The sequence below is a fragment of the Formica exsecta genome, unplaced genomic scaffold (genome assembly GCF_003651465.1).
Source record: "Formica exsecta isolate Colony F162 unplaced genomic scaffold, ASM365146v1 scaffold120, whole genome shotgun sequence".
NCBI classification, from domain to species: domain Eukaryota; kingdom Metazoa; phylum Arthropoda; class Insecta; order Hymenoptera; family Formicidae; genus Formica; species Formica exsecta.
The window spans coordinates 2,091,494-2,118,902 of NW_021848537.1; the positions used below are offsets into that span (position 1 = coordinate 2,091,494).

Here is a 27,409-nt window from a genome sequence, read left to right on the forward strand (position 1 = left end):
AAAAATGTACGAGGAATTTTCTTCCATTCGTCAGGGGCGGAGAATATGAAAGAGCCTAATATCTTTGTATGCTTTTTACTGTAGTTTGCACAGGATTTCTAATTGGAGTTTCATTAACTTGAATTGAAACGGGTGCCAACAGAATTTTAATTGGAGTTTTTTGATGGATTTTTTTTTTCCCAGTCCTTTTAATTCCTATTGACGGGAAGCACAATCTTGAAGTAATGTTACATCACAGTACTTTTTATATAGGGCGTGCAATAAATTGTCGGCGTGAATAATTTCCCGTAAAAAAACAAGGAAAAAAGCATGGAATAAATTTCATTACCCGCGTTGTTTTCGAGAAAACTAGCTCTCCCTCTGCCTCTCTCTCTCTCTCTCTCTGTCTCTTCGCATAAATATGTGTATGAATAAAAAAAAAATATAAAATATTATATCACGTTAAAATATTATATGTATCAATATTAATATAATATATATGCATAATTTTTTTTTAATATTATATTTTTGATATCTTGGAAAAGAGAAGTTATAAAGAAATATTTGCTACATCTTGAAAGGGTATTTTCTTCTCGGTTTGTGCCCGGACGAAAAGCGTCGTCCACATGACGCCACTATTTTCTCATATATGCGACGCTACCCTTCATCCATGTCGACGACAAAACCGCGGGTGGTTTTTATTAAAATGTTGAACCCTCTTCCGTTCCCCTCCCTCACCACCGTTGAAGAAATCAATTCGATTCTCGGCCGATATTACCGGCCTTTTCTCATCCCTTTCAATTTCTACGCCTCTCTTACCCGAATTTCGATTTCGTTTGAATCATGCGCGCATATCGACTTACCTACCTTGCCGGATTATCCGCGAGAAAAAGGCAAAAAAGATTGGGGAAATATGAGGGAATCGACGTTCCGGAAAGGGTTGGAAATGGGAAGGCGTCGCGTTTTCGTCGTCGACACGTTTTAGATCGCTGCACACCCCTGATTTCGTAATCCGCAAGATCCCACGGAAGGGCACATAGATCATTTTCACCCCTTTACAGCGCGAACGTGCGCATTCCTGGCGCGAATTGAGACATCGTCTCGAAAATCAAGTTGTCGAGAAAGTAAAGCAATGCGTAAAACTTCCCCAAAAAGAAAAGAAAAATCACATTATTTCGGCATAATAACTTGATCATCGAAGCAGCTATTAAGTTATTTAATATATAAGTTGAGAAATATAATGCAATTGAGATTCTAATTTAATTCACTAGAGCTTTACGTTGCCGAACACAATTAATATCCGTTCGAGTAACATTCTTGGAATTCTCGCATCTTTTTTTTTCCATTTTTTTAGATCATTACTTTTTGACCGTTCTATCGATTGTGTACTCGATACGAGCGGAAAAGAGTTAAAAGTAACGAGAGCAAAGAGAAAGCGGTGATAAAGGATTGTTTTCCTTTGCCGCGTTTGTTCGTCGAAGATATAGGTGGTTCGGTTTCACCGATCACGTTGGTCTGATTGATCCTCAGCTGTGTATCGAGTACACTTTTACCAGTGAGAAGCCAACAATGCGATATCCCCTCGATCTTCTCGAGAATTGTGCGACTCGTGTGATATAAATGGTATGTTCATCTATTACATCACACGGGCTTTAAGAACGCTTGTCACACGGACAATGTACACGCGAATCGAAAGTTCAGTCTCGTCTTTACTTGACCGTTTATACGACGCGATAGAGCGCGAAGAAAGAAGAGCTTTCTCTCAGGTTTGCGTGCAGGTGAGTTATAAGATGTTTGATCCAAGAATTGCCGAGCTGTTTGTCACCAGAGAACAGAATTCCCATCGTAAATCGATAAATAAATACTTTTTTTTAATTTTTCGATTGAAAAATATTTAATTCAAGGTAAAGTATATATGGTGTTTCTCTCACATTCTCAGCCAGAACAAAAAATGTCGATACATTGGAAAATTTATGCATAACGTTTTAAAATAACTTATTTTCATAATTATAATATTTTAATCAATTTTAATTTTCAAGGTTTCATAAAAAATCCCTGCGTTGCCTTTTGCGTTAAAAGGTTTAATTTTAGAGTTGCTTCATCTGCTTTTTTACATCGATAATTTTAATCGTTCACTATGTACATGTCTCGATTTAAAGATCTTATTAAAATAATAATCTCATAACACAGATACCGGAATGTTTGACTATGCAAAATTAGAAGTCGATAACAAAAAATTAAAAGATAAGCAGATAGCTGAGAGAGAATTTCACAGTTTATTTACCGCTTAGGAGAAAGAGTCCGCAGGCTACGAGAGTCCTGTGATCGGAATAACAATGGCCGATCAGAGCAGACACTGTTGCAGCGAGAATCAAGATCGCGGCGGCGACTTGGAACGGTGCGGAGATCCTGGAACAATAAATGACAGTGATTTTTAGATTGTCACGTTAAAAGAGAGAGATGGGGGAACGTCGTCGGTGCAACCACAACATCATACACTATTTTTAAATATTCTCCTACAGATGCGTATCTCTCGGTCTACGAGAAAAAGCGGTTCTCTCTCTCTCTCCGCATCTTTCGTTGTTGCAACCCCGCTCCTGGAATCGATGGCAATTTATAGCAGCCTTATTAGGGTGTTGAAGTGTGACTTTACGTCTTACTCCTCGCGCGCGCGTTAAGCGAGGGATAAAGATCGCAACCTCGGAAAAAGTCGATCGAAGAAAATTCCTCTCGAGAAAAATACTGACGAATATTATATAATTTATCTACGTCAGTCAAAGAGATAAACTCTGACTTTTCACGAGTACGAGTCTGATCTTTAATCTATCGGGTTGAACATAATTTATCATGTGCGTTCTCTACAATGACTGTAACGGATTCCCGTTGAAATCAGATTAATATATTCCATTAGCATTTATACATAGGTTGAATAACAATTGAAAACCAGTGATATCTAACTCGTATTTGTGTGTTATTTAATGACAGGATATCAAATATGAAGTATATTTTTCACACTTGGAAATTCGGCGAAGAAGATAGCTTTTATGACGCCGCGGGACGTATCGCGAAATTCTCGTCACCCTCGGCACTTAATCCCCCTCCCGTCTCACCCCTCCAACGTGGTCGCAACCCTCGACCAGCCTGCGCTCTCTCGGTGGAACGCGAATCGTTAACAACGCGAAGGATTGTCGTTTGCAGGCGGAGGGTGGCTACCCGCGACGTGGCGGCTCTCGAGAGTTTCGAAGCTGCGCTATAATACACGTATTCGCAGCTATCGAGGTAAATGGGGCATGTGCCGAGTAAGGGGACGCACCAAACCATCTATCGATCCTTTCCGACAGGTTTAAATCTCGATCTCGCGCAAGCTTAAAAAGTTTTGCGTTTAAACAGCACACAGAATTAAAGAAATAATATTTCTAAATTAAAAAAATTTGTTTTTAAAATTATCAATTTTTTTTTTTAGGAGAAAATTCCTATCCCAAATAATCCTCCATTTTCAGCATGTTTGAACATATGTTCCCCTTTAAAGTTAACGCACAGACGATATTAGTATAATATCATTAGAATCTCGTTGAAGAAACTAGAAAATGAAAAAAATAAATTTTAATACGACTGTAAAATAAAAAAAAAAATTACATTATTATTCGCATTATTTGACAGTTTACATAATTCTCAGCTTTACTCGATATTGTATATATATATATACACACAATGATAATATATATCTAGTTTAAATTATTAAAATTGATTCCAGAAAGATTTTTAATAAAGATTGAATGGCTTTGATAATTTTCCATAATTCGGCATAAATTTGCGCCGAGAGATGGCCATTTTCGGACTGTTATCCGAAGTTGTGCCCGCTTTTGGAAAGCGGACGCGTCTGGAACTCAAGGTTTCCGGGGCGTAAAGCTCGAAACTCTCTCCTGCCTGCATGCAACAATGCAATCGCGCGTCGTCTCACGATCCCGTCGCCACGCGGTAATTTCGTGGAATCGAATTATGCGGCGTCGGTCTCGCTGCGGGAGATGGGAATTAATAGTTTCGGGGCCGGTAAGGGAGAGAGAGATAGATAGATATAGAGATAGAGAGGAAAAGCTTGCTATACGCGTCAACGCGGCGACGAGGGAACAGGCCGACGTTGTTCGCCGATGGGACCAGGGTACGGATATTGGGCAGGCAGGCAGGCAGGCCTGCCTGGCAATAAATCAGCGACGTCCCGCGGTAATATACTGCTCAGTCAGCCTGTTTAGCCGTAATAAAGCGCATTTCTCCGGGATCGAGAAGTCTCGCAAGGCGCGGCTTCGCCTTTCGGTGAACCTTCGAATCGATAACGTTGCATCGCTGAACTTGGGTCGCGAATCTGTGCATTTTGGAAGGATGGTTTAGCACCTCGCTCTAATGTCAGAAAGAACGAGCTACAAACGTTTTTAACGAGGTAAATTCTTTTTTTCAATTTTACAGTGACCGATTCATACGAATATTCAAGTCTGAAATTTAAATTGTGGCAGAGTGCAAGATTATTTTTACGAAAGTGGACGCATATCCGTCAATAATATTCATGGCTAATACTACCCTTTTCTCGTGTACATATATCTGGATGGATCAATAACGCACACAGAAAGCTCTCCGTGCTATCTAGACTCTTGGAGTGTGAATCCTGTCATGGATACTGTCGGGATTTTCTATCGGGTCTCCGAAGGAGTTAAAATCTCCAAGGTTAAGACACAAAGTTCATCTTGGAAATACGAAAGATTGCCGAGATCTTTCCGGAATTGCAGAATGTCGCGTCGCCGGGGGGCTACCTCGAGGACCAAGTGGAGGAAAATTTTTTTTCCGAGTGGGCGACAAATATCGTTTCTACCTCAATTCGATAGCAATCGAGGGAAAACAAACGCTCGCTCGAGGGACCGAGGATGGATTATCTCGTCGAAGGTTCCGCGAACCTTTTTTTCTCGTCTTTTTCGCCCCTTTTTCGTCCTTTACGCCTTAAGCTAATATTTTTAGACGATTCTCGATGAAACATTAACATTTTTAAATATTTAAATCATTAGATTAAATCACATATCCATACACATGAATCCTCCAAACATTTCTCAATTTTTATGTGTACTTAATATCGAATTTAACTTCCTACATTAAAATAGTTCTCTCTTTATATAATATAGTAAAAAATGTTATGTATAAAGTATTATTTATACTTTTTATCTCACAGAATTTTTGTTTTAATACAGACTTCTTTATTTTTTGTTACACAGGTACGGGTTACATGAAAAATGTACATCGATACTCTAGATATAACTGCAAAAAGCACAAAAAAAATTTAGATAGAAATTAATGAAAATTAAGATAGAAATCCTGATATTAAATGATTTCTTTTTCTGAGCAAATGTATTCTATCTATAAATATTCTTCAAATATCTAAGATATAATTTCAACCCATAAAATAATAATCTATTCTAATTTATTCTATAATATTTAATATGAAATCCATTTTCATTTTTATTCTTCAACATTATATATCAGCTGATTATGTGTCAAATGCAGACTGCCACTTATTCTTTTTTTTTTTTACGCACGAGTAACGTTGATTTATATGGATACACTTTACGAAGGAATACTCGTCTCCCTTTCGTGAGGGAAGGTAATTTAACGCGCTTTATGTCAAGCCGGCCGCAAGCATCTCTACGTTTGCTTCGGTCCAATTCGGACAATTTGACGGGCGGCCGGCTGGCGATACGATGTCCATTGGCCGGTCTCGGAGCGCCTACCACGGAGTGCGTAATGCCGCATAACCGTTCTGCATTACATACGGATGTAGGATTGGTATGCGAGCGCATCCCTCTTCTCCTGGCGCGCGCGCGCGCCCGCGCCCGCGCCGTCATCCACCCCCGAGAGAGAGCGAGAGAGAGAGAGAGAGGGAGAGAGAGCAGCGGCGATCCGGGCGGCGTGTATTTCGCGGGGTGAATAGCCGGCGCGGTATGTTTCTGGCTCGATGCCAGGCCGGGGTAACTATCAGCGAGCGCTACCACATTAATAGAGTTTTATTGTTATTTATGGCGACGTGTTTCTCTCTCCCTTTTTTCCTCCACCCCTCCCCTCTATAATAATAACCCGCCGCGAATTAATTGCCGCGTTCGATTTATTTTATTATCGCGCCACTTTAAATGTACGCCACTCTCTCGTTGCATTCGATGTGGCGCGATAACATTTGGCGCTTTATGCGAGGGCTATCATGTTGTGATTCATTTCTTCCTTGCGTATCTGTTAATTTTTGCGATATTGATAAATAATATAAAATAATCGCGCGCGCGAGTTGCTTTCGCTTCTTATATTTATTCGATCGGATCGGTTTACATTCGACGAAGGAAGAAAATACAGATGGGTGCATCGGTTATTATTCATTTCTCAGTTATTTTCTAAACAAGATACAGAAATTTCCGTAACGAAAAAGCACGCTCTATTTTTGTTTTTCTTATACTTTTGCGACTGTCGAGATGCAACTTACAATTCTTCAGACAAATTATAATTGAATTAAGAGAGAGAGAGAGAGAATATTCATTAAAAACAATTTTTCGCAAAATAATGTAGAAAGGCGATGAATACGACAGTGTGGAAGGTTCATTTTCCAAAGTTTGTATTACGCTGTTATAATCGTGCCGGCAAACTCGATCAATTCCTTTGCATCGCGTTTCTAGCTCTAATGTATATCCGTCCAGCTGTGCGTCTCAGAGCTTACAGCATCTTATACTTTGGCATGAAATTTCAGAAGACGCGACTGGGCGTTGTCACGCGAGCATCATTACAGCTCGGATTTCGCGAAAGTGCCACTCCGCCTCGGCGTCGTGTCGCATCTTCCCCAAATTATTGACCTTTAGCTCATAATACCTCCGCTTTTTGCACCAGGATCGCTCTTTCAAAAGGAACATTATATTTTACCTTCGAAATCGTCTTTCCAACCTAAGTATGATAATGTTCTCAGAAGGTTTCTTCAAAGAAGTTCTCTTCAATTCAAAAGAATTGTTTGGATCAAATTCCAGCGGCATATGTACTTTAAAATGAAATCTCAAGGCAATTTTTTTCCTGTTAATTACACATAGCTTTTTTAAACTTAAACTCTTGTAGTTACGTCTCTACCGTTAATTTTTACAGACTTTTTATTCCTCATTTTCACAGGTAAATTATTTCTCGAGGAAATTTCTCTCTATTATAAACTCGAGATATTACACGTATTTTTTCTCTTCTTTTTTTTATATATATTATTTCAAATATAATATAAAATTATAAATTTCAAGACAATGTGTAATAGGAATAAAAAATGATTAAAAAATATTTTATTACCTATTTAATCATAAAAATAATCTATTCGACCAATTTTGAAATCGTTCAATTTTGAGAACTATCATTATACGAAATTAATTTGGGAGATAATTCTTAAACGCTCAAGAATCCGCAAACACGCTTTTCATTCTCCAATTGAAACAATCGTTTTCCGCTGTTTGCATCTCGAGTGCAAATATACGCGCGACATCCGGAATCGTACTAATTCCATCGAATAGACGCAGTGGAACAGTTTCGCCGACTAATTAAAGTAAATACGCGCTTTGATCATGCTGTCTTTCGTCAGGGATCGCAAGAAGCCAATTTAGCAGCAGACTCTCGTCACAATAAATAATTGCGATGCGTCAAAGTAACGATTTTAGTACGCCAGGCTCGTTAACGCGCTGATTATGGCCGCGCTTTGAAGCCGCCCCCGTCGCTTTTCCTGCAGACGCTTCTAATTAAACTAAGTCTTTGATCCCCCTGGGAGCACGAAGAAGCCGAAGCGAACGTCAGGCCGTTAGTTCCGCCCGATTATTAATTCGGATAAAATTTCGACTATTCGTTTAAGACCCGATATTTAAACGCGCCGCCGTACTTTTGTCACGCCGAAATTTCTAATCTCGAAAAATATCGATGGAGGAAACGCAAAATTTTACAAAATTTCTCTCTCGACGTAAGAAAATTGAATAAATTCTGTGTGGGCATTTTTCCTTCTTAGTTTTATTCCGATACGACGAATTAATCTGCAGTAATTGAAATTTTTTCTCCCAACTTTCTTTTTTGTACAGCTATCTTTTTAAATAAGATGAATAATGAGATCATTAAAGGATCGCGCAAATGGGTTAGAGAGGTGAGGGGGAGGGGGGAGAGGGTATCGTTTGACATGAGACGAAAAACGAATATTATGAAGGTCATCTAAAGGCACGTCGGGAAACAGGGGGACCAGTTACCGTTACGAAGATAAATGTTCGTATTCGGAGTAGTAGTTACAACGGGCTCGTTTAATTTAAGCGGCTAAAGACGTCACGTATTTGATAAACGAGAATTCCGAACGTTCGCCCTGTAATTCAACCGTGAATTTTGCCCTTATTTCGTACGTCGATCATGACGCTTTTACACGCTGGATTGCTCGACGATAATTCATATACGAAGAGAAGTAGAAACAGGACGAATATGGTCAGACAGAGAGCGCAAAAGCTTAATAATGTATTTAATTACTAGCTATGTGCATCTCGTGAAGAGAATAATATATTTTTCTTTTCCTTTGGGATATATTATTGTTATTTTACACTAGCTGACTAAAAGCAAGAACTGAGATTTACTAATTAAGGAAAAGTCGATTATTTCTTTGTAGAATTATTAAAACGTTGTATACAGTAAATATACAGATTTTTTCTCTCTTTCTATGTATTTTCTTATGATACTTTTACTTTATGCACACATGGAATTTGATTAAACAACTCTTGCTCAGCAATTCGAGAGTTAGTCAGTGACGATATTTTAATCAGCGCCGACAATGCGTTCAACGTTTAACCTGATCTCGCTCGCAATTTTTCACTCGTATTTTTTTTCTGGCGAACAGAACGCGAACAGACGCGTGCACGGCATCTCCGTTTCCGGCACGAGCGTGTGCTGGTCGAGCGAGTTACGTCGACGGGAGACAATGAAGGGCCGGCAACAATGGGGACGGAGAAAAGGGTGGCAAGATGGCTACCGTGGCGTCGGTGAGGGCGGATGGGGGGAGGGGGTTGAGGGAGGAACGGCTCGTTGCTGCGGGACGGTGCGAAAAGAGGACGTCGCGGGATGCAGAATGAGACAAATGATGAGTCCCGGGTATGGGGGTGGAGGGATGCGAAGGGATACCATTTAACATGTAGCTGAATAGCCATCGGGAAGAATGACGAACGGCTTTCCCTGAGAGTTCTCTCCGTCGCGTCTTCTCTCCCGACCCTCCCACCCCCTCCGGGGATTTTATCCATCGCGTCGACGTCTCGATCACTAAATTATTTTCAACCGAAAGAAACGAGAGTCGAATGCCATTATCCTGACGGAATTTCTGGGGGAATGTCCTCGAAATTTACGCTTAAAATCGTACGGAGATAAATTCGCACTCCCTAAGTATTTTTTACGTTTATTTCGAGCTTGATAATTTGATCTCGGATTTGTAACGTAAAAGATTCTTAGAGATTGATTTGCATGTTACTACTCTCTTTAGCAAGTAAGTAATCTTTAAACGAATCGAGAAATTATTTTTCTTACTTGCGACAAAGAAAATACGAATTTTCAGAGTACTCTCTTTCCCGAAATAACATTTTCATGATTCACGAAAACAACTCTCACGCGGTTCCCACAATTGAAAAATAATCTATATTAATGCAGCGAGGGAATTAAACGTCCCTGGCTTATAAAGTCGCGCGGCCATGCTCACATCGGTAAATCGTTGTTACATTTGTCGATCTATTTCCCCCGCGATGTCCTTTGTCGTCTCTTCCTTCTTCAACGCGGCCGCTAACTTTTTATCTTTTCAACGGAGGCTTATTCCTGTCTCAGAGAGTAAAAACGAAGAGCGTAAGAGGCGATGACAGGAATAGAAGCCATGAAATAATTTCCGATAATCATTATTATCCTTAGGAAAAACCCTAATTTATTATACAAGAGATTTAACTTAATCGGGATTCGTCAAAGTTCTCAACCCGCAATATAAAAATTTTTCTTGACACTTACACGATAGTCGTGCGATTTTAATTATCATTTTTAAATGAAATAAAGTATCGAAAATTACGAGAAAAAAATTTCGCTCCTGATCACGCGTAATCTTTAATCGGCCTTGATTCTCTTTATCCTTCCTACGACATTGTGTTTACCGTGACGTTGCCGTGAAGGGCTCGAAGAGAGGGAAAGGAAAAGAACCGGCCTTAAGGGATGAAGGGATTCCGTTTCGACGTATTTTGCCTGTAATCCAAACTACCCTGCGGCACGAGAACTCGTTTTCTCGGCCCCGACGAGCGGGACCGGACTCGCCGAGGGAAGAGAGAAACGAGGAAGTTTTTCCGGGGACAGGGTTATATCCTTATACTTCTTTTCTTCCCGCCGGGGTGATTCCGGCTGAAGGATAAAGGACGATTTTCAGGCACAAAGATTGGAAATCGCCCTCTCGCCTGAGCTTATTCCCCGAGCTGAATGGCGGACCGCGACGTTTCCCCGAGGGTTATTTCGGAAAACCGAGATTTTTAGAGCTTCGTAGATTCTTGGATCCAATAGAGCTTATCAAACCTTCCAGAGATCCCGCATTCTTATCGCGAATCATCTCGGATCCGCGCGGCTCGCATCTGTTTAATTTTAAAGACTCCGGGATCTTTTCTATTGACGCTTTGAGTTTATTGAATTTGTGCGCGTGTGTGTGTATGCGCTAGATTATATCTACCCTTTGTCTGACACAGTCGAGTCGTCACCTTTAGGATGCGCGATAGGATTTTCAGCGGTCCGCGATGAATTATTGACGGGTTTGTGGCCGACTTTATGTCTCTCGCGGAGACTAATTTACGATCCACCCTGAACCCTCTCAGTGAGCTTTATAGTAATAACCTACCGTACTATCGAGAATGTTGTCGACATGCACCGACTTCGTAAAATGCTTGAATTTTTTATTTAACCGATTTATTTTCCAATTTTAATGAAGAACAATTCGATTTTTAACCATAAAAGGAGATAAAAGAAGAAATATTCTTTGAAATGGAAGCAATTTTTCTAATTAAAATCTACAATTTGAGGATTTTAAACTTTCAGAATTTAGAAAATTTTAAAAGAATGGGCTTTGAAAATTTGAGTATAGTCTAAAATGTAAACAGCTTGAAAAAAACAATCTCTCTCTCTCTCTCTTAAAACTTAAGAACTATTCGCGGTTTGTTGAACGCAATTCCGAAGAATTTTAAAACGCGAAAGTACTAATAATCGAAGATTTAAAGGACGATTAAAATAAGCCGCGGCTTATTCTCATCCTCGCAATTCCACTGGGTAAATTATACGGCGTTATTTTCGGGATAAATTCGATAAAACCCGCACAGGCCCGCGGCGTGAAAAACGGCTGAGAGAAAAAAAGAGATTGTAAAAAATATAGGTCGTGCGCACGCGAAACGATAGCCCGCAGGATTCGAACCGAAATCCCTGATAAATTGTCTGAGAACGCCGTGGAGAGCGAAAACATGAGGAGAGAAAGAGAAGCCGCCTACGCGTCTCTGCATTTTGCAGGTCGGACATTTTTTTCTTTTTCGGCCAGCTCCTCGATAGATCCTCGATCTTTCCTCGCGACTCGATAAGGGTTCGGAACGTACCGGCGAAAATGAGAGTCTTAAAGCTCGTAGCGGCGGCATCGTGATGCCCCGATAAATTTCAGAAAATCTTATCTCGCCCCCCGTTCGCAAAACGCATGATGAACGGCGCCGAAATCTTCCCGTGGGTAGTTGCAATAAATTAATTTTTTTTCTTCTCTCTCTCTTTTTCATGTTTTACATGCAATTCGTGTATTATAAAGAGAAAATTAAAATAAAATTTCAAGAGAGCTCGAATTTTAAATAATTTGTTAATTAATTATAATAATTGTTATTTTTATATTCTTTCTCTTCTCAAAGAGAGAGAATCGCCCCAATATTTAATTTCTCCGATATCTTCCTTTTTTTCTCTCTTACATACAATTCATGTATCATAAAGAGAAAATTAAAATAACTTTTCAAGAGGGCTTGAATTTAAAAACATAGAAAATTATGAAAGATAATGTAATAATCTGTTAATTAATTAGAATAATTGTTATTTTTATATCCTTTCTCTTCTCAGAGAAACAGAGAGAATCGCCTCAATATTTAATTCCTTCCATTCATACATAAATGAATATATGTATTATTTAATTCGAGCGAGAAAAAACACGTATTAAATTCGAATTACAATTCGAGAGCTTGTTGAAAATCTGTGTAGAAATAAATCAAACAATGTATTTTGAATTTTTACGCAAACCATTAATGTGAGATCGGTCAATTCAAGCGCTAAAACGCACCATAAAACAATGGTTATGCAGATGCTGGTACAGCGTGGAGATGCAACTGGTCCCGATGCGTATCGGCGTTGAAACGTCTGATTGCATCGCGCGGGCCGATTTTAGGAACGAGCCAAGCTTCTCAACTCGCGCGTTGTAACCTACAGCTTGATTTTATCATCAGATGAAACGCTGACAATTTCGAGTCGCGTCACCTGTTGCATCGGAACGACATGCTTCCTCGAGCGCATTATTAGAACCGCAATCGGCCTATCTCTCGCGTATCTTGGCCCGGCGATATCGATTCTCGAAGAACCGTACGAGTTTTCCGCCTATTATCCGCCTAAAATCGCAACCTTTATCTCGTGGCTTTTCTTTTCTAGCGCGAAACTTAACGTCTTCAAAAAATTGCTTTCTCAAGAAAATGTTATACACGATTATAATAAATAAAAATTATAATTTTCGAGATTATTATTTTTTTTACACGCAATTTTAACTCATAAATTGTTTCAGTGTGAAAAATCGTGAAAAGTAATGATTTCGTTGCGACATTTTAAAAAAGAATTGATTTTCGCAGGGAACATTATTTTTGTGTTTTCCAATTCTGGAATACAGAGAGATATATAATTTGCATCAATTACAATTAGTCTAAAAAAATAATTTACACATTCTCGTTTCGGTCGCTTTAATTCCAAAACCCGCTCTTTTTTTTTTGTACAGAAGCACTGAAATTATTCCGGCCGAGAGTTGCATGCGGTTTGTCGCGATCCACCTGAGTCCCGCCGGGAAATTAGTTTTGCAACAGAAACGGCGCAGTCGAGTTATTTATGCAGGCTTTCGAGAAAGACAGCGAACAGCATCGGACAGACACATGTGTCTCCAATTAAAAAGAATTAATTCGCATATTTAACAGTTTAGCGCCATTAACGCGAGAGCGTCATCTGCGAGGAAGATTATTATTTATTATAAGAAAAAAATATTATTATTAAAAAAAAAACGCAACACACATACACAAACGGGGATTTGAAAAATACATATCTAAATGTCATTACGCATCCATCTAACAAATTGTCATCGCGCGCTTTCTCGAATTTCTTGTGTTCTCGTATCTCTTGATCGAAAAATAATCATCGTGAAATCGATTTTCGCATCTGACGGTTCACGGTCCGCCTTTTTTCAAAAATTTGGAATATCCATGTGATGTGAAATTAATCTAGACGCGCCCCTTCTCCAGCCGACGAGCCGTCGCCCTTTTTCCCGCTCTCATTTCACGTCAGATGACAGCCAATCTTTATCCCGATGGTGACATTTGCAATTCCGATGCGCGTCAACGAAAATACTTTTAACTGCGGGCGCGTTTTTCTCGGCTTCCGAATATTTAAATTAATCTTTTTTAATTGCAGATAGACGCATAGAGTTTGCGGTCGACTTAAAAAAAGATTATTAAAATTTATATTACGATTCAGTTTATGTACGTTCATATGTTTGCTATGAAAGCCTTACGATGATGGAGATAAATATTTTAATTTATTTTAGTATTTTTTAAAATATTATTTGAAGCATTTTGCAATTTTAGAATTTTGATTTGTGTACAACATTAATATTATTATGTATCATGATGGATTACAGCGATGACGCCGTGAAAGAATTCGTGAAGCGAAATGAGTCAGAGAGAAAGAGAGAGAGAGAGAGAAAGAGAGAAAGACGAGACTAAATCGTGTATCACTAATAGCGGAGTGAAATGTAGCGTGAGTGAAACAGGGGCGTTGATTTATGTCTTGATGACTAAAATTACCTCGCACGTATTGTGCAGAGCACGAGGGTCCATATTTACCGTAAGATAATTAACAATTGATTGAAATATTATACATTGAAATAGATTCAAAAAATTCGTAAAAACTCAAAGATCTCTAGAGGAACGTAACCGTAATGATTTATTTTCAATCGAATTAATTACTTAGGGACACATGGTATAAAATTCGTATTCTGCTTATATAAAGTATTTGAAATTAAAGAAAGTTTTTTAATTTTTCTTAGAAATAAATAAAACCTTTAAAAAGCTCGTAAAAATATCCTATAACAAGTACATTTAAATATTTTAGAAAATTAACATATTGCTACAGAAAAGAGAGGAAGAGATAGAGAGAGAGAGAGTTTTCTTAATGATTAAAAGATATAAAATTTATAAAAATGGCGAATTTAAACAAGGATTCTCGAAAATTCCAACTTTGTTGAAGATAAATAGTTTCTGCATATAAGACGATATATGTATATATTGTTAACTGCTCGAAGGAAATTGCACAGGAAACAAAATATTTCCTTCGCATAAATTGATGCATAATTGTTAACTACAAATATTGACGATATCTCTCATATCTCGCAAGTAAGTTCAACGTACTAGGTTGCATGATATCTATCAAGCTTATCATCATTCTATCTTGTAGAAAAATCTCGCGGATATTGGTCGTGATAAAAATAAAGTAGGTAAAGACAAAGATAAAAAACGCAAAGAAAAATCCAAAGAGTAAATCCATTTCATACTTATTTTTGTGCAAATTGAAAAAATTGTTAAAATTTAGACAAACCGCAAATTAATACATACAGTTTTGTAAATTATTGCATGCTTCTATATCTATTATTTCAAGTATTACAAATAATTCAGAGCACTCGTGTGCAATTTTGAATAATAAACGAAGAGAGGATTTAGAGGATGGATAGAGCAAGTCCATCATTTGTTAAGTTCATTGTTGAATACTTCATATCTAAAGTAAACCTTGGAAATTTATATTCCACTCTCGCTCTCAAAGTCCTCTCTCCGTTTATTTTTCATAATTGTACGATCCGATAGCGATCTTATTATTCGATCGTCAACTTTAATCATCGATTCGGATGAAATATTCTGGTCAAGGCGTGGCGGCGGAAAACACGCGCGGCGAACATTCTCCCTGATCTAATTTCGAAGGAAGCCACTTAATTTAAATGTCTGACCCCTCCAGCCGACCCTCTATCGTTCCTTTGGGGATGGGATGAATTGCTTCTTATAAGAAATCGGAATTATATTTACGAATGTAGTAGGAATTGTTCGCTCAAAAATTTCTATTTTTTTTCTATTTTTTCTATTTTTTCTATTGTTGCCGCGAAGAGTGTTTTTGTATCTGAAAATGTCTGAAGAGGAGCTCTAAAATTCTTACTGTATAAAATTTCCATAATTCTCTTGTTTTCAGATCGCTAAAATAGGATCGAATATATCTCTGATCGATTTATCGTTATCCTAAAACAGGCATAAACCAATCTTTCAAGCCGATCTCGTCCCATCGAGCCTCGATCCTCGCGACGTTTCGCGATTTCTCGATACTTGTCTACCAACAACGATTTGGCAGGATGACGGCGACATTTTCCGGGAAAGTTTCGCGACCGGAATGAATGAGTTTACGCGAAGTTCCGGTGGCTTTGACGGAGCTTCGCGGCCAAAACTTGGCGCGCGGAAACTATCAAGGAGCGGGCGAGAAAGTCCGCGGCAATCAGTCCGCCGTCCCGTACTAATGCGATTGTCGTTTAAAACAGTCCGGCCCCTCCCCCTTTCCCTCCCCCGCGGCAAACTCATCCCGGGGACGACTTTCGACGCCTGGCACTTGGCGCGAGGCGCCCGAGCGATTATTTTCCCGGCGAAGGAGACACGGTCGTTCCGTCCGCCCTCGTGAAATCTTCGGGCAGGACACTCGCCGGATACTTCGTCTCCCGCGGGATTTGCTCTCCAAGAATGCAAAGATTCCCCAGAGCTGTCTCTGTAGCGAAACGTTCAAGAGACCGAGAAACTCCGACTATTTTATTTTATTTTTTTTTTTCGGAGTGTTTCTCGTTCTTTCAAAGTTTCTCGAGTCTTTTTTTTATAAACGTCTCAGAGTTTCCTCTCTTTAAAATTTTCCATAGAAAACTTTAATATTTTATTCTCAATACATTTTCAAATATTATTATTATTCTCCACTTATTTCGAGATAAAGATTATCTACAGATAGAAAAATTAGTTGACGCTATACATCGAAAGAGAAACGTCTCTCTCTCTTTTCGCAATAATTATTCTCCACGTCAAGTGAGAGAAGGGAATATTGCTTCTTTCGGCTGTCCCTCAATTACGTTGCGTCGCACCGGTTAATTCCGCCCACGGCGGGGGTGGCCGCGTAAACATCGGCCGGGTTGAGCGAACGCTCGAATAGAGGGAACATCGCCATCGTAAGGAGAATTTTCGTTAATCAAGCCACATCAGTGGCCTTCCCGGCCGCACCGTTATCGATCGTCTCGATAACTAAATTATCGCTGCTCCATGGATGGAGAGACAGATAGAAGAGCGCGCGCGCAAGAGAGAGAGAGATAGAGAGAGAAAGAGTAGTTGGATGTGTGCCCTGCACGTCGCGTTATACAGGACACGTCCCTTTGTATCAGGACGAACGGCGCATGAATGTATACGACGGGATACTCCTCCTTCGCTACTGGCTTTTGGATCCGTCTACGACGACGGAATATCGAACCGATTGACCGAGGTGTTTGCGTGTTTTTTACGGCTCTTTACCTCGGATTTGAAATATCGTCTCCAAGAAAGATTTGGAACCTTATAAAGTCGACCTTGTAACCAGCTTAATCCAGAGATTGACTGGCTCTTTGAAGCCGTATCTAGTTCAAAAAGAGGATACAGAAAGAGATATCTTTTTTATTCGCCGTTTTTATATCTTAAGAACCTTAAGAGAGCAGGGTGTCTACTCCCTGGAAAAATATGGGAAACCTGGAATCTCAGGAAATTTTTTTTTGTACGTGGAGAAATCAGGGAACTCATGGAATTTTATTAAAACGTCTCTCTGATAATTCTGCTCTTATACTGTAAGCAATAAGCAATCCGCTAATATCTATCTCTGTTTATATATTCAGTGTCTTAACAAAATATTAAATATGTAAATATTCTTTATTTTAATTTTTAGTGATAAAAAATGAAAATGTTATGCAAGTTAAAAATTTTTATCTTAACGAAAGCTATTAAATATGTGTTCGATACATTTATAAATTTAGTACTTAAAACTTAAGTGGCTTTGTGTTTTCCCTTCGTATGAATGAAAAGCATTAAAAAGCGCGTACAATAAAAAAAAAATTATTTTAGAAAATTGCATCAAAAAATCTTTAAAATACTCTTTTTATTTGGAATTTTGAACAAAAATACTTGATCATTAAAGATCAGGGAATTTTCAGGAAACTTTTTTACAAGATTTGAATAGAGGTGAGAGACATTCTGGAGAATCACACAGAGATCTAAAGTACGAGGGAACATATTGATACGCGAACACGCATACCGCTTCGCAATTAAATTTGTTTCAACAGAATGGCGTCGGATTAAGCGACAGCTCGGAATCGATTCTTGCAAGCTCCGACGCATAATAACAGCGGACTGTTTAAACTTGGATTCCTGAATCGCTTCAACTCCCGCGATATCGTCCAACTTTCTATCTCGTTCTACTATGTATGTATCGAGGCGCTCGAACATTGCGGCTCGTTACCGGAAATCTAAGCACCGATGACGTTCAATTCGATGAGAAGGTTAATTCGATACGACTCCGCGCATTCAGATGAAAGTATCCTATTTAACGAAATGGAGACGTGAAATACAAACTTTAGATTCAAGATTGCAGAAATTATTTTTATTATAACAATCATCTTTGGACTCTCAGCATTTTAACCACATATATATAATATTATTCTGTATTATTATATTAAAATACCCTCCAAGATTTCAGTTTTCAGCGCATCGTAAAATGTCAGTCGAAAACTACAACGATCTCCAGGATTTTCTGGAGATTCCAAAGATTTCCGAGAATTTCCGAGATCTTTAGAAAAGAATTTTGCGGAATTTTCCAGAATGTCGAGACATTTGAGAAATTCCCAAAATAAAATGTCAAAGAAATTTCTCTGAGACTGTCTTTAAAAGGCATCTTTCTCCCGAAAACACCCGATAATCTCTGCGAATTATGATTAATATTGGAGAATTTACACGCTTCTAAGAATCTCTAAAAATCTCTTTGCAAATCTTCAAAATATTTTATAGGGCCTATAAAATGGCCACGTCAAAACAGCGCCGAGGCTCTTTAATTAAATCTGCATCCTTGCGAAATGGTTAAACATTTGCGTTGTTTAAATAACGTTGGATAACGGAAATTCCATCGTGCGGTGAATTATTTGACCGGTCAATACGATTTTTCTATCTCGCTGCGTCCACCGCTTGTTTGCCCACGAATCAATTTTATTCAGCCCCGTCCCCCGATTCTCCTCCTACCTTCCTCCTCATCCCCCGCCAGTCCTTCTTTCGTCGTGTAATCAGCATTTCAAAATCGATACTTGAAGTCACCGGCAAATATTTGTAATTCATACCAGCCGCTCTCTCGCAAACTCTGTCGGAAATGTGATTATGACATATAATAATAACAACGATGCGTAATACAATGATAATAATGATAATGGTAATAAAACGTCCTCTCGCATTATTCACGATGTATTGTAAGATATTTACTTGAGTTTATCCATGCTAAAGAACGTCACTGGCGTATGATTCCAGCCTCGCAAATATTGTACTATAATTAGTCGTTAATTGATATCGAACGCAGCCAACACATCGGCGCGCTTCACGTGCCATCAGTCTAATTAAAACACACGTCGTGGGCGTATACTCGTGACGTGTATCGCATCGTATAAAGATAATTTTTTACTTATTTCCCGAGAGAATTTCATCGGAAACGCAATGAGATATTTTGTTGATAAATTTTTCACCAATAATTTTGAACGGCAAAATTTTGTTTTATTATTTTTGACTATATTCCTATAAAAGAATAAGAAATATTAAATATTGAATTATATAAATACGGTAAAAGGTCAGAATAATAAATAATAAATCTACACGTGATAACTATAGATTTTTACAATTTTTTTAAATTTATCCCAGAGACTCGCGAAAACTGTCCTCTCATCCCGGAAGAGAATCTTCGCTCCGGTTCAACTATAATCGATAAATCAATTTTATTTTACATTTTGCAATCGCGCTTCCGTCGCTCTTTCGACGTCGCGGATTTCACGTATGAAATTTTGTGATTGATCGATCGCGCGAATTCGATTACCGAATGTAATTAGTTTACGCTATACGCAAAACAGGACGTCACGAGTTTGGCCAACTGCGCTGCTACGCTAAAATTTTCCTTACCCGTGCAAAAGGCAGGTATAGCAGCCGCATCGCTAATTAGAAAATTCACTCCGTTGCTGGGGAGGTTACCGAGCCGGCATAATTAAATTCGAGCCCTTTAAAAGGGAGCCGTCTTGACAACTCGACGGCGCGTCCGCCTCCCCCTTAATAGCGAGTTAACAATGGCGTGATTATAGGAACGCGAACAAGCGGGTGAAGCGAGCAGCCTTACCGTATTTTTGAGACGACCGTGGGCGTGAATTCTAATTGGCTGAAACCCAACTCCTGCGGCCTCACGTCCTCCAAATTGCTGTATCTCACGTAACTACAACCCGGCGTGGCGATGTCTGGAACAATGGAAAGAAATTGTGTAGCCGACTCTCTCGATAAGAGGAAAATACGAGAGTCTATATTTCCCACAGCTACGGGACGCGTGATTAATTTCACTTACGTATTTTTAACAATTGTTTGGAGATTGCTGTTATCATTTCTAGAAAATTAATAATTATCACGGAGACATTAAATATTCATACTCGCTGTATTGCGAAAAATTAGTTTGCGTTAAGAATAATGCCATTAAAATTGAGGATTATTACTGTTGAGAGAGTGCCTTAAATAATTTATCATCAGCTTTCTCCCTGCCTCTAGACGAAAGTCTCAACTCCTTAAATATTAAAAAAAGTTCAGAAACAATGTCTATATTTACTGCTTAAAGCCCGCTTTTTAGACAATGTATATAAATTTGCGACAAAATTCAGAACAGAATTCTAGAGTACAGCACATAAAATTCTATTTTGAATTTTGTCACGAATTACAAATCGTCTAAAGCAGACTTAAAAGAATAACAATGAAATTGTATAATTATACATTGTATGATTCAATTTTCAGCAAAATATTTAACATTTAACATTTTTTAGAAAGCTTTAGTTAAGGCATTAATTAATGGTTTTTTATTAATTATTACTTAATTAATAATTAACTACTATATAAGGTTTCTCTCCAATAAAATTTTCAAGCGTTAACTTATTTAAAGAAATAAATTAAAGAAATATAAAATAGCCAATCTGGCGTTCGATAGTTTCTCGTGTACGCAAACCGGGGAAAGAATCGCAACTGCAGAAGCGGGAAAAGTGCGGCACGAGCATACTTTGGTACATAATTTCAAGCTGGCCGGCATTTATACGCGCGAGATTTTTGCTTGCGCGAGTTATAAAAAAATTCCAACTTCGGCGACCGTCGTGGAAAATTTCCGGACGCACGTTTCAGCATTTCTGCAAAACGTGTCTTTTTCCCTCCCGACGTTCATTCTCGCTTCATTAACTGCGAATCAGCGACGTACCTACCTATATTAAGAAAAAGAAAAGAATCGCTTTCCCTCCCGCGTACCATGTAGTGGGAGGGTGTCGAGTTATCGGGAGGAATAGGGAGGAGGAAGAGGGATAATAGTCTGCGAAGGGGGTAGATTGTAAAATCGATGAGACTTCTTCGCGCGAGCTCGCCAACTTTGTGCGGATCTTTTTTATTGTAAAAAAAAAAAACAAAAAAAAAAAATTAATTATTATATAATGATTCTTTATTTTACATTAGATAATTTTTTTTAAGCGTTTAATTATTTTCCAAGTCAATCTAAAAAAGCGTGATTTCCGGTCATATGGAAAAATAATAATAAACAGAAGAAGAAGCAAACATAAATTTGAATATTTGAGGAAAAAAGAGAGAGAGAGAGAGACAGAGAAAAGAGATTAAAAATCACTTCTCACAGTGATCGTTCACCAAATTTGTTCCGCAAAATATCGCAGTTTCTTACACACGTTACATTTTGCGAAGAACATACTCCGTTTATTTATTCATTTATTTATTGCAGCTATTTTTCACGATCCTCCCTACCGTCATTTCGCACCCCGCTCGCGACGGAAAATAGATCGCCGCATCCGGTCGAGTTTGCGCGGGTTGCCCTAAAGAGCTGTCAAGCTAAATTGCTTTAAAATGGAGTTATGAAATTGATTCTGTAATTTGTCAAAATTGAAAAAAGTGTCCCAGTTTGAAAATATACATTTTGACGTAAGAGACAGTACAGCTGCTTTTTCTTTCTCTCGTTAGTCGAGAAAACTATTCGAGCGCAGAATCGCGAATCGGCGAAATATAAATTTTGACAGAGCGCCAGAATTTTCTCGAACAGGGGAAGATTTTTCGGACGTTGGAAAAGCTGAGAAAACGATGCGAGAGAAAATAATATCTTTTAAACATTAATCGAACAATGGCTTCTCTTTTTTTCTTTCTTTCTTTTTTTATGGTGAGCTTTCGCAAGAATAAACAGGATCATTGAATTCCAACGGAATTGTTTGTTCTGTGCTCTGAATGAGCGCGGGCACTTTTCGAAAAGTTAGAAAACAATCGAAGAGAATAGAAGACGAGAGAGAAAAGGAGAAAGGAGAGACCGCGGAGGCGGTAAACCGCCAAGGTACTCCAATCAGCTTCCCAACTTTAACCGCGCTGCCTTCCGGCTGGCAACTCTCGCTAATGAAAGCCGCGTGCAAACTCACGCAAGAAACCACTGTCCGTGTGTTGAATTTCAGTCCCGCGTACGAAAATGGCGCAATAAATGATAAAGTTCCAGCCGTAAAGTTCGCCGAGATGTTTCGATAATTGTGGAGCCTCTCCCATTTCGAGGAAAGAGAAGGTTGTAATTGTATAAAAGCGCTCGCGCTGCATTATCGCTATTAAATGAAGAAAATGAAGATAAAACGGACAAGCCTACAAAATAAATAGCGACTGACCTTTCCCCCCTCGTCTCGGCATTACTCGTTGTTTACCCAGATTTAACTCCGACGATGGAGGGTTGGCAGGTTAGTTGCGGGTTGTAGCCCCCTTTCCCCCTCGCCCCCTCCCCTTCGAGGGGGAACACGGGTGGTAATTTCAATTTATCCGCCTTTTCCCTTCAGAGCGACGAAGGCGGGCGTCGCTCGACGAGACATTTATTGCCGCGATGAGGCATCGTCTGGGATTATTATGCGCTCGGGATGCATTCTTATGCGACGACGCTTAATCGTCGCTGTTAAACACCCCCCCCCACACCCCTAGCAAGCGGCTATTAATCCGCGGGAGTCCTTCGTTGGAAACGAGATTTTGAAATCGCCGTGGCGAAATTAAAAGACGAGCATATTTCAGCGCCCGAAACAAATCTCCTTAAAGGATGAACATGGATTACGATACTTATTTCAGTTAGACAAAACGGCATGTACATGCATCGAGAATTAAAAGTCCGATTAAATATAAAAAAAGGACTTATTAGAATATATGAATGACAATTACTTTATTAATATATATATTTAATTTACGATATATTTTTTTATTATCTATATTTTTTATTATTTATATTTTTTTATTATCTGTATATAAGAAATTAAAATGTTTAATAATGTATGTATAAAAAATATTATGTAATTCAGGGAAAATTAAACTTAATTATTTTCTTTTAAACTATAGTTATTTTTTCAGAAAAGTATACAACTATACCAAATTTCTAGCTTTTATTATTGGTTTTCAATTACATGCTTAAATTTATACACCTTGGAACTTTAATTTTTCAATTTTTCAAACTTAATTGAAAATTAGATTCTATTTATTACGCAGAATTTTGTATCTCTGCAAATACTATGCTTTTACGGAGAAATCTCCTAACGCGTGAACTTCGTAACATCGCGACAAATAATCGCGTTTCGCTTGATTGCATGCCGCTCTTAAATCGTCGAGCTCCATTTAGCACTCGCCGCTAACCGACCCCGACATGCTAAGAGCTTTTGTCTACTCTTTCAAAGGCTTTAAAGCTCCCGGGCGGAAATGACCGCCAGCCAGATCGCTCTCGTCGTCTGAAAGTAACAACAATAGCGACGGAAATAACAATTTCTCGATTCACTCGATTACATGTGAGAAGAAAACAAATGTCTTTTTATTAAGCTTCTTTTGTGGGATAATTATTCCTATTTAGAGGGAGAGAAATATTTATTTAATAACATTTTTTAATCGTGACATTTGTGATATTTGATATCTAAAATTAATATATTATAATGAAATCTGGTATACACAATATATAAATTAATTTAATATATAAACTATGCAATAATAATTTAATTTAGAATAACTAAAAAATCTTTGGGGGATTTTAAACGCATATATACGTGTGACAGAATTAAAATGAAATTGTTGTTGAAATTGGAATAGACGCGCACACGTTGCGTTATACTACTGTTTCGAAATGAACGAATGTCCGAAATTACCGCCGCCGGAAATATGTCGGAGCAATAAAAATAATTGTAATAACAATCATCGCGTTAACTGCAGCACGCTGCAAGATGACGACGGAAATAAAGGGCTGGGAATGACGTTGTTTACGAGCGCCGATTGTTTTAAAAAGCGACGAGGGAGTCGAGCATCGCTATCAGCTTCGGTCTCGGTAGAGCGAAAGGGAAAAAGGGAGGGAAGAGAGGGATGGAACATAAAAGGGATCGGACACTAGCGAGGGATGAAAGGGGATAAGGACTCCTTCAGCTCGGCTGAAAGACGCCGTTGCGCGGAAAGAGCCCCGATCGCTTATTGGCCGGGATTAAAAAGCATTCTCGAGGCGATTGTTTGTAATTCCGATGTAAAAGCCGCGCGATAAAGGAATCGCCTGGAAATTCACGCCCGGAGTTCTATGAGAATTCATCGATGCTGTGGCGCCCCTCCAATTTAATCCCCCTCTCGCATTCCCGGCGATTCCAATCACGGGGAGGCCTCTTCACTCGCATAACAATATCCTGTATTTATTATCATCCGACACTGCGTCATGCAACATGTTGCGAGATCGTAATTTCTCGCAAAGTGTAATTACGCAAGTTTGTTCAAGGGGTATAAATTTATATGTGACGATATATAATGATAATTTTAGAAGAAGTTTCGCGCCCGTATCTGCGATATTGTGTAGAAAACGAAGAGCGGAGAGTTTCCTTTGAATTGGCGATATGTGCGATACAGAATATGGCGGATACGAGGAAGTCCACTTACCGGAGCTATGATTATTTCAAGATGCACTCACAAAAATTGGTTGCCGTGCACCCTTTTTCAACGTTTCCGCCTCGCTACGCATTTCCAGGAGGTTTCCAGGCAACGATATAACCTACACATCTCGCGACACTCGATACACCGAATAAACTTTTGCTGAGATCTCGGCCGATCAAATATCCTTGATTAATGATCATTTCGTTTACGTATTTCGTATAATTAAAAGAACATTACTTTAATAGAGATTCATTTTCTGATAAAAATATATTAAAACTTCGGATCAGAAAATTTTTAAAGTAAACTCAAACTTTTTCTAGATGTTTATTACAGTCTCGAAAATATTTAAACTCAAAATTACTTTCAAAAATGCTTCATTATTCCCTTGCACGATGAAATTTTTGTTGTTGCAATACTTTAATTTCCCAAGTTAAATATCCTCGTAATTGCATTGCAGATATAATTTTCTTCGAAGAAAGAATCATCTCCGAGAATTCGTCAGAGAATATTTGCAAAAGTTTAACGACACGGTACGTCAAAATGTAGGAACACATCTACGAAGCTCGAAAGTGTCGGAGGACATCACGACACGATGCTTCTTTATCTGTGTCGTAAAAGTTGGCAGCTTCTAGATCGAGCAGTAAATTCAAACTATGCTATATATGAGAGATTGCCGAGTCGGCAAATTACGAAAAAGGTGGCAGTCGGAGAAGGAAAGGGGCGAAGGAAAGCGGGATGTACCTTGATACAGTGTGATTGAGGATAGGAATAAAGGCGGATGACTTTTATACTTCCGACAACATCTTTAGTTCAGTTAATCTGCGCGTGACGTTGATTTATTTTCTACGAATTTAGATAAAGACGTAAGAATCAAAATTGATCCGCTTTGGCTTATACTGTAAATGGTTTATTCACTTTATTTTTATAAGATTTGTATTTAAATTAATTATTATATAATGATTCTTTATTTTACATTAGATAATTTTTTTTAAGCGTTTAATTATTTTCCAAGTCAATCTAAAAAAGCGTGATTTCCGGTCATATGGAAAAATAATAATAAACAGAAGAAGAAGCAAACATAAATTTGAATATTTGAGGAAAAAAGAGAGAGAGAGAGAGACAGAGAAAAGAGATTAAAAATCACTTCTCACAGTGATCGTTCACCAAATTTGTTCCGCAAAATATCGCAGTTTCTTACACACGTTACATTTTGCGAAGAACATACTCCGTTTATTTATTCATTTATTTATTGCAGCTATTTTTCACGATCCTCCCTACCGTCATTTCGCACCCCGCTCGCGACGGAAAATAGATCGCCGCATCCGGTCGAGTTTGCGCGGGTTGCATCCTCAAGGTAAACGATAAACAACGGCCGGCGTATCGACGGGAAATAAATCAGCAGCGGGGACCTCCTCAATCCTCCATTTTTGAAAGGCTCGCCCCCGATCCTTTTGTCGGCAACATCAGAAAGCATCGACAAATCTGTCGAGACACGCGCGCAGCTTCGATTCCTGGCGCTGGTCCAGCGCTTCCGGTTCGCCGGGCGCGTTCACGACTCATCGCATCGCGAGCGAATGAACCCGTGATTCTCTCTCACACCCGGTAGTTTTATTTTAATAGAGTCCGCCGGGCTCATCACGCGAGCGAGGATTTATTACCCAAGAGATGCGCGAAGGATTCTCTGCAGTTCCAGAGAAATATGGACGAAAAACATGTTTCGATCCTGGCACACACACACATATATTCCGGAATTCTTCGAATTTTTATTTCGCGAAATTGAATAAGTTTCTTCTCTATATTATACAGATTTATATATATATACGATAATAATATATTATTCAAAAATTTGCAATATTTGATTATATTTCAATGAATAAATGCATCTAAAAATAATATTAATTTTTAAATTCTTTTTTCAATAGTATATTCGATATATTTAAAGCTCGAAGATGGAAAATTCCTGAGTTTCCACATTTTTTGCTCATCTATATATTATTACAAAAAGCTGTTGATAATTAGCTGCTTTTTAATTCCGCTTCGTCGACGCTCTAAAGCGCGTCTATCTATTAGCGTCGAAATGGCCCGCCGCTAAGTGTTTTTTAGCTGATAATCGATTTAAGAGAGCTCCCGATAATTTTTCAATGGACGTCACTTTTTCTAGCCTTGAGAACGACACACGATTAATCTAGTTAAAATCAGATACGTCACCAAGAGAATTGGAAAATTCGATGTCGTACTTATTAATCACTAATTTTGTTGTAGGAGTTTCGTCAACAGATGTTTCGCATCGAGCTATAACGCGATCGGGGGATCCGTGTCAATCGCTATGTGGACGCAGTCATCACATTGTCCACGGCGAGGATATCGACAAGGACTTCGTCAAAGTGAACCAGCATCTCTGTTGACGGAAGGTACGTGTTTCGCTTACCAGACGGCCTTTGATCACGCGATTTCCCCTGATCGACTGTAATCATCCCTCCTGTCGACAATCTTGATAGTATCGATTGTTGCTCGTAATACATTCTTCGTTCATCTTAGTTGCCCTCGTTCAACATGATACAATTTAGGAAGTTAGGAGAGCCTCGCGATGAAATGGACGCAGAATTTAATAAAATATCGTTATTTCGGAAAAGAAGAGGACGATAAACGTCAAAAAATATCTACTATTATATAAAAGCGCGTTTCGTTCCCGGTAAAAAGTGCATTTTGAAGAAATAAATGTATATGAAAAAAATATCTCTCTGTCGAAAAAAAACGTACCTATATCAAAAAAAAAAAAAAAAAAAAAAAAAAAAAAGGGAAAAAAAAAAATACCAAAAAACTCCTTTTTAAGGATG

At 38.6% G+C, this 27,409-nt stretch overlaps 1 protein-coding gene across 3 annotated transcripts in view; it reads right to left on the minus strand.

The window, feature by feature from the left end:
- Positions 1 to 27,409, minus strand: part of LOC115242445 — an 81,649-nt gene that overhangs the window by 24,400 nt on the left and 29,840 nt on the right. For all 3 annotated transcript variants that reach the window (XM_029818750.1, XM_029818740.1, XM_029818757.1), the window contains exons 3-4: positions 19,768 to 19,882; positions 2,264 to 2,388 (exon numbers count right to left, since the gene is read on the minus strand). In XM_029818750.1, the coding sequence (XP_029674610.1) occupies positions 2,264 to 2,388; positions 19,768 to 19,882 (240 nt within the window). The remainder of the gene's footprint in view (positions 1 to 2,263; positions 2,389 to 19,767; positions 19,883 to 27,409) is intronic.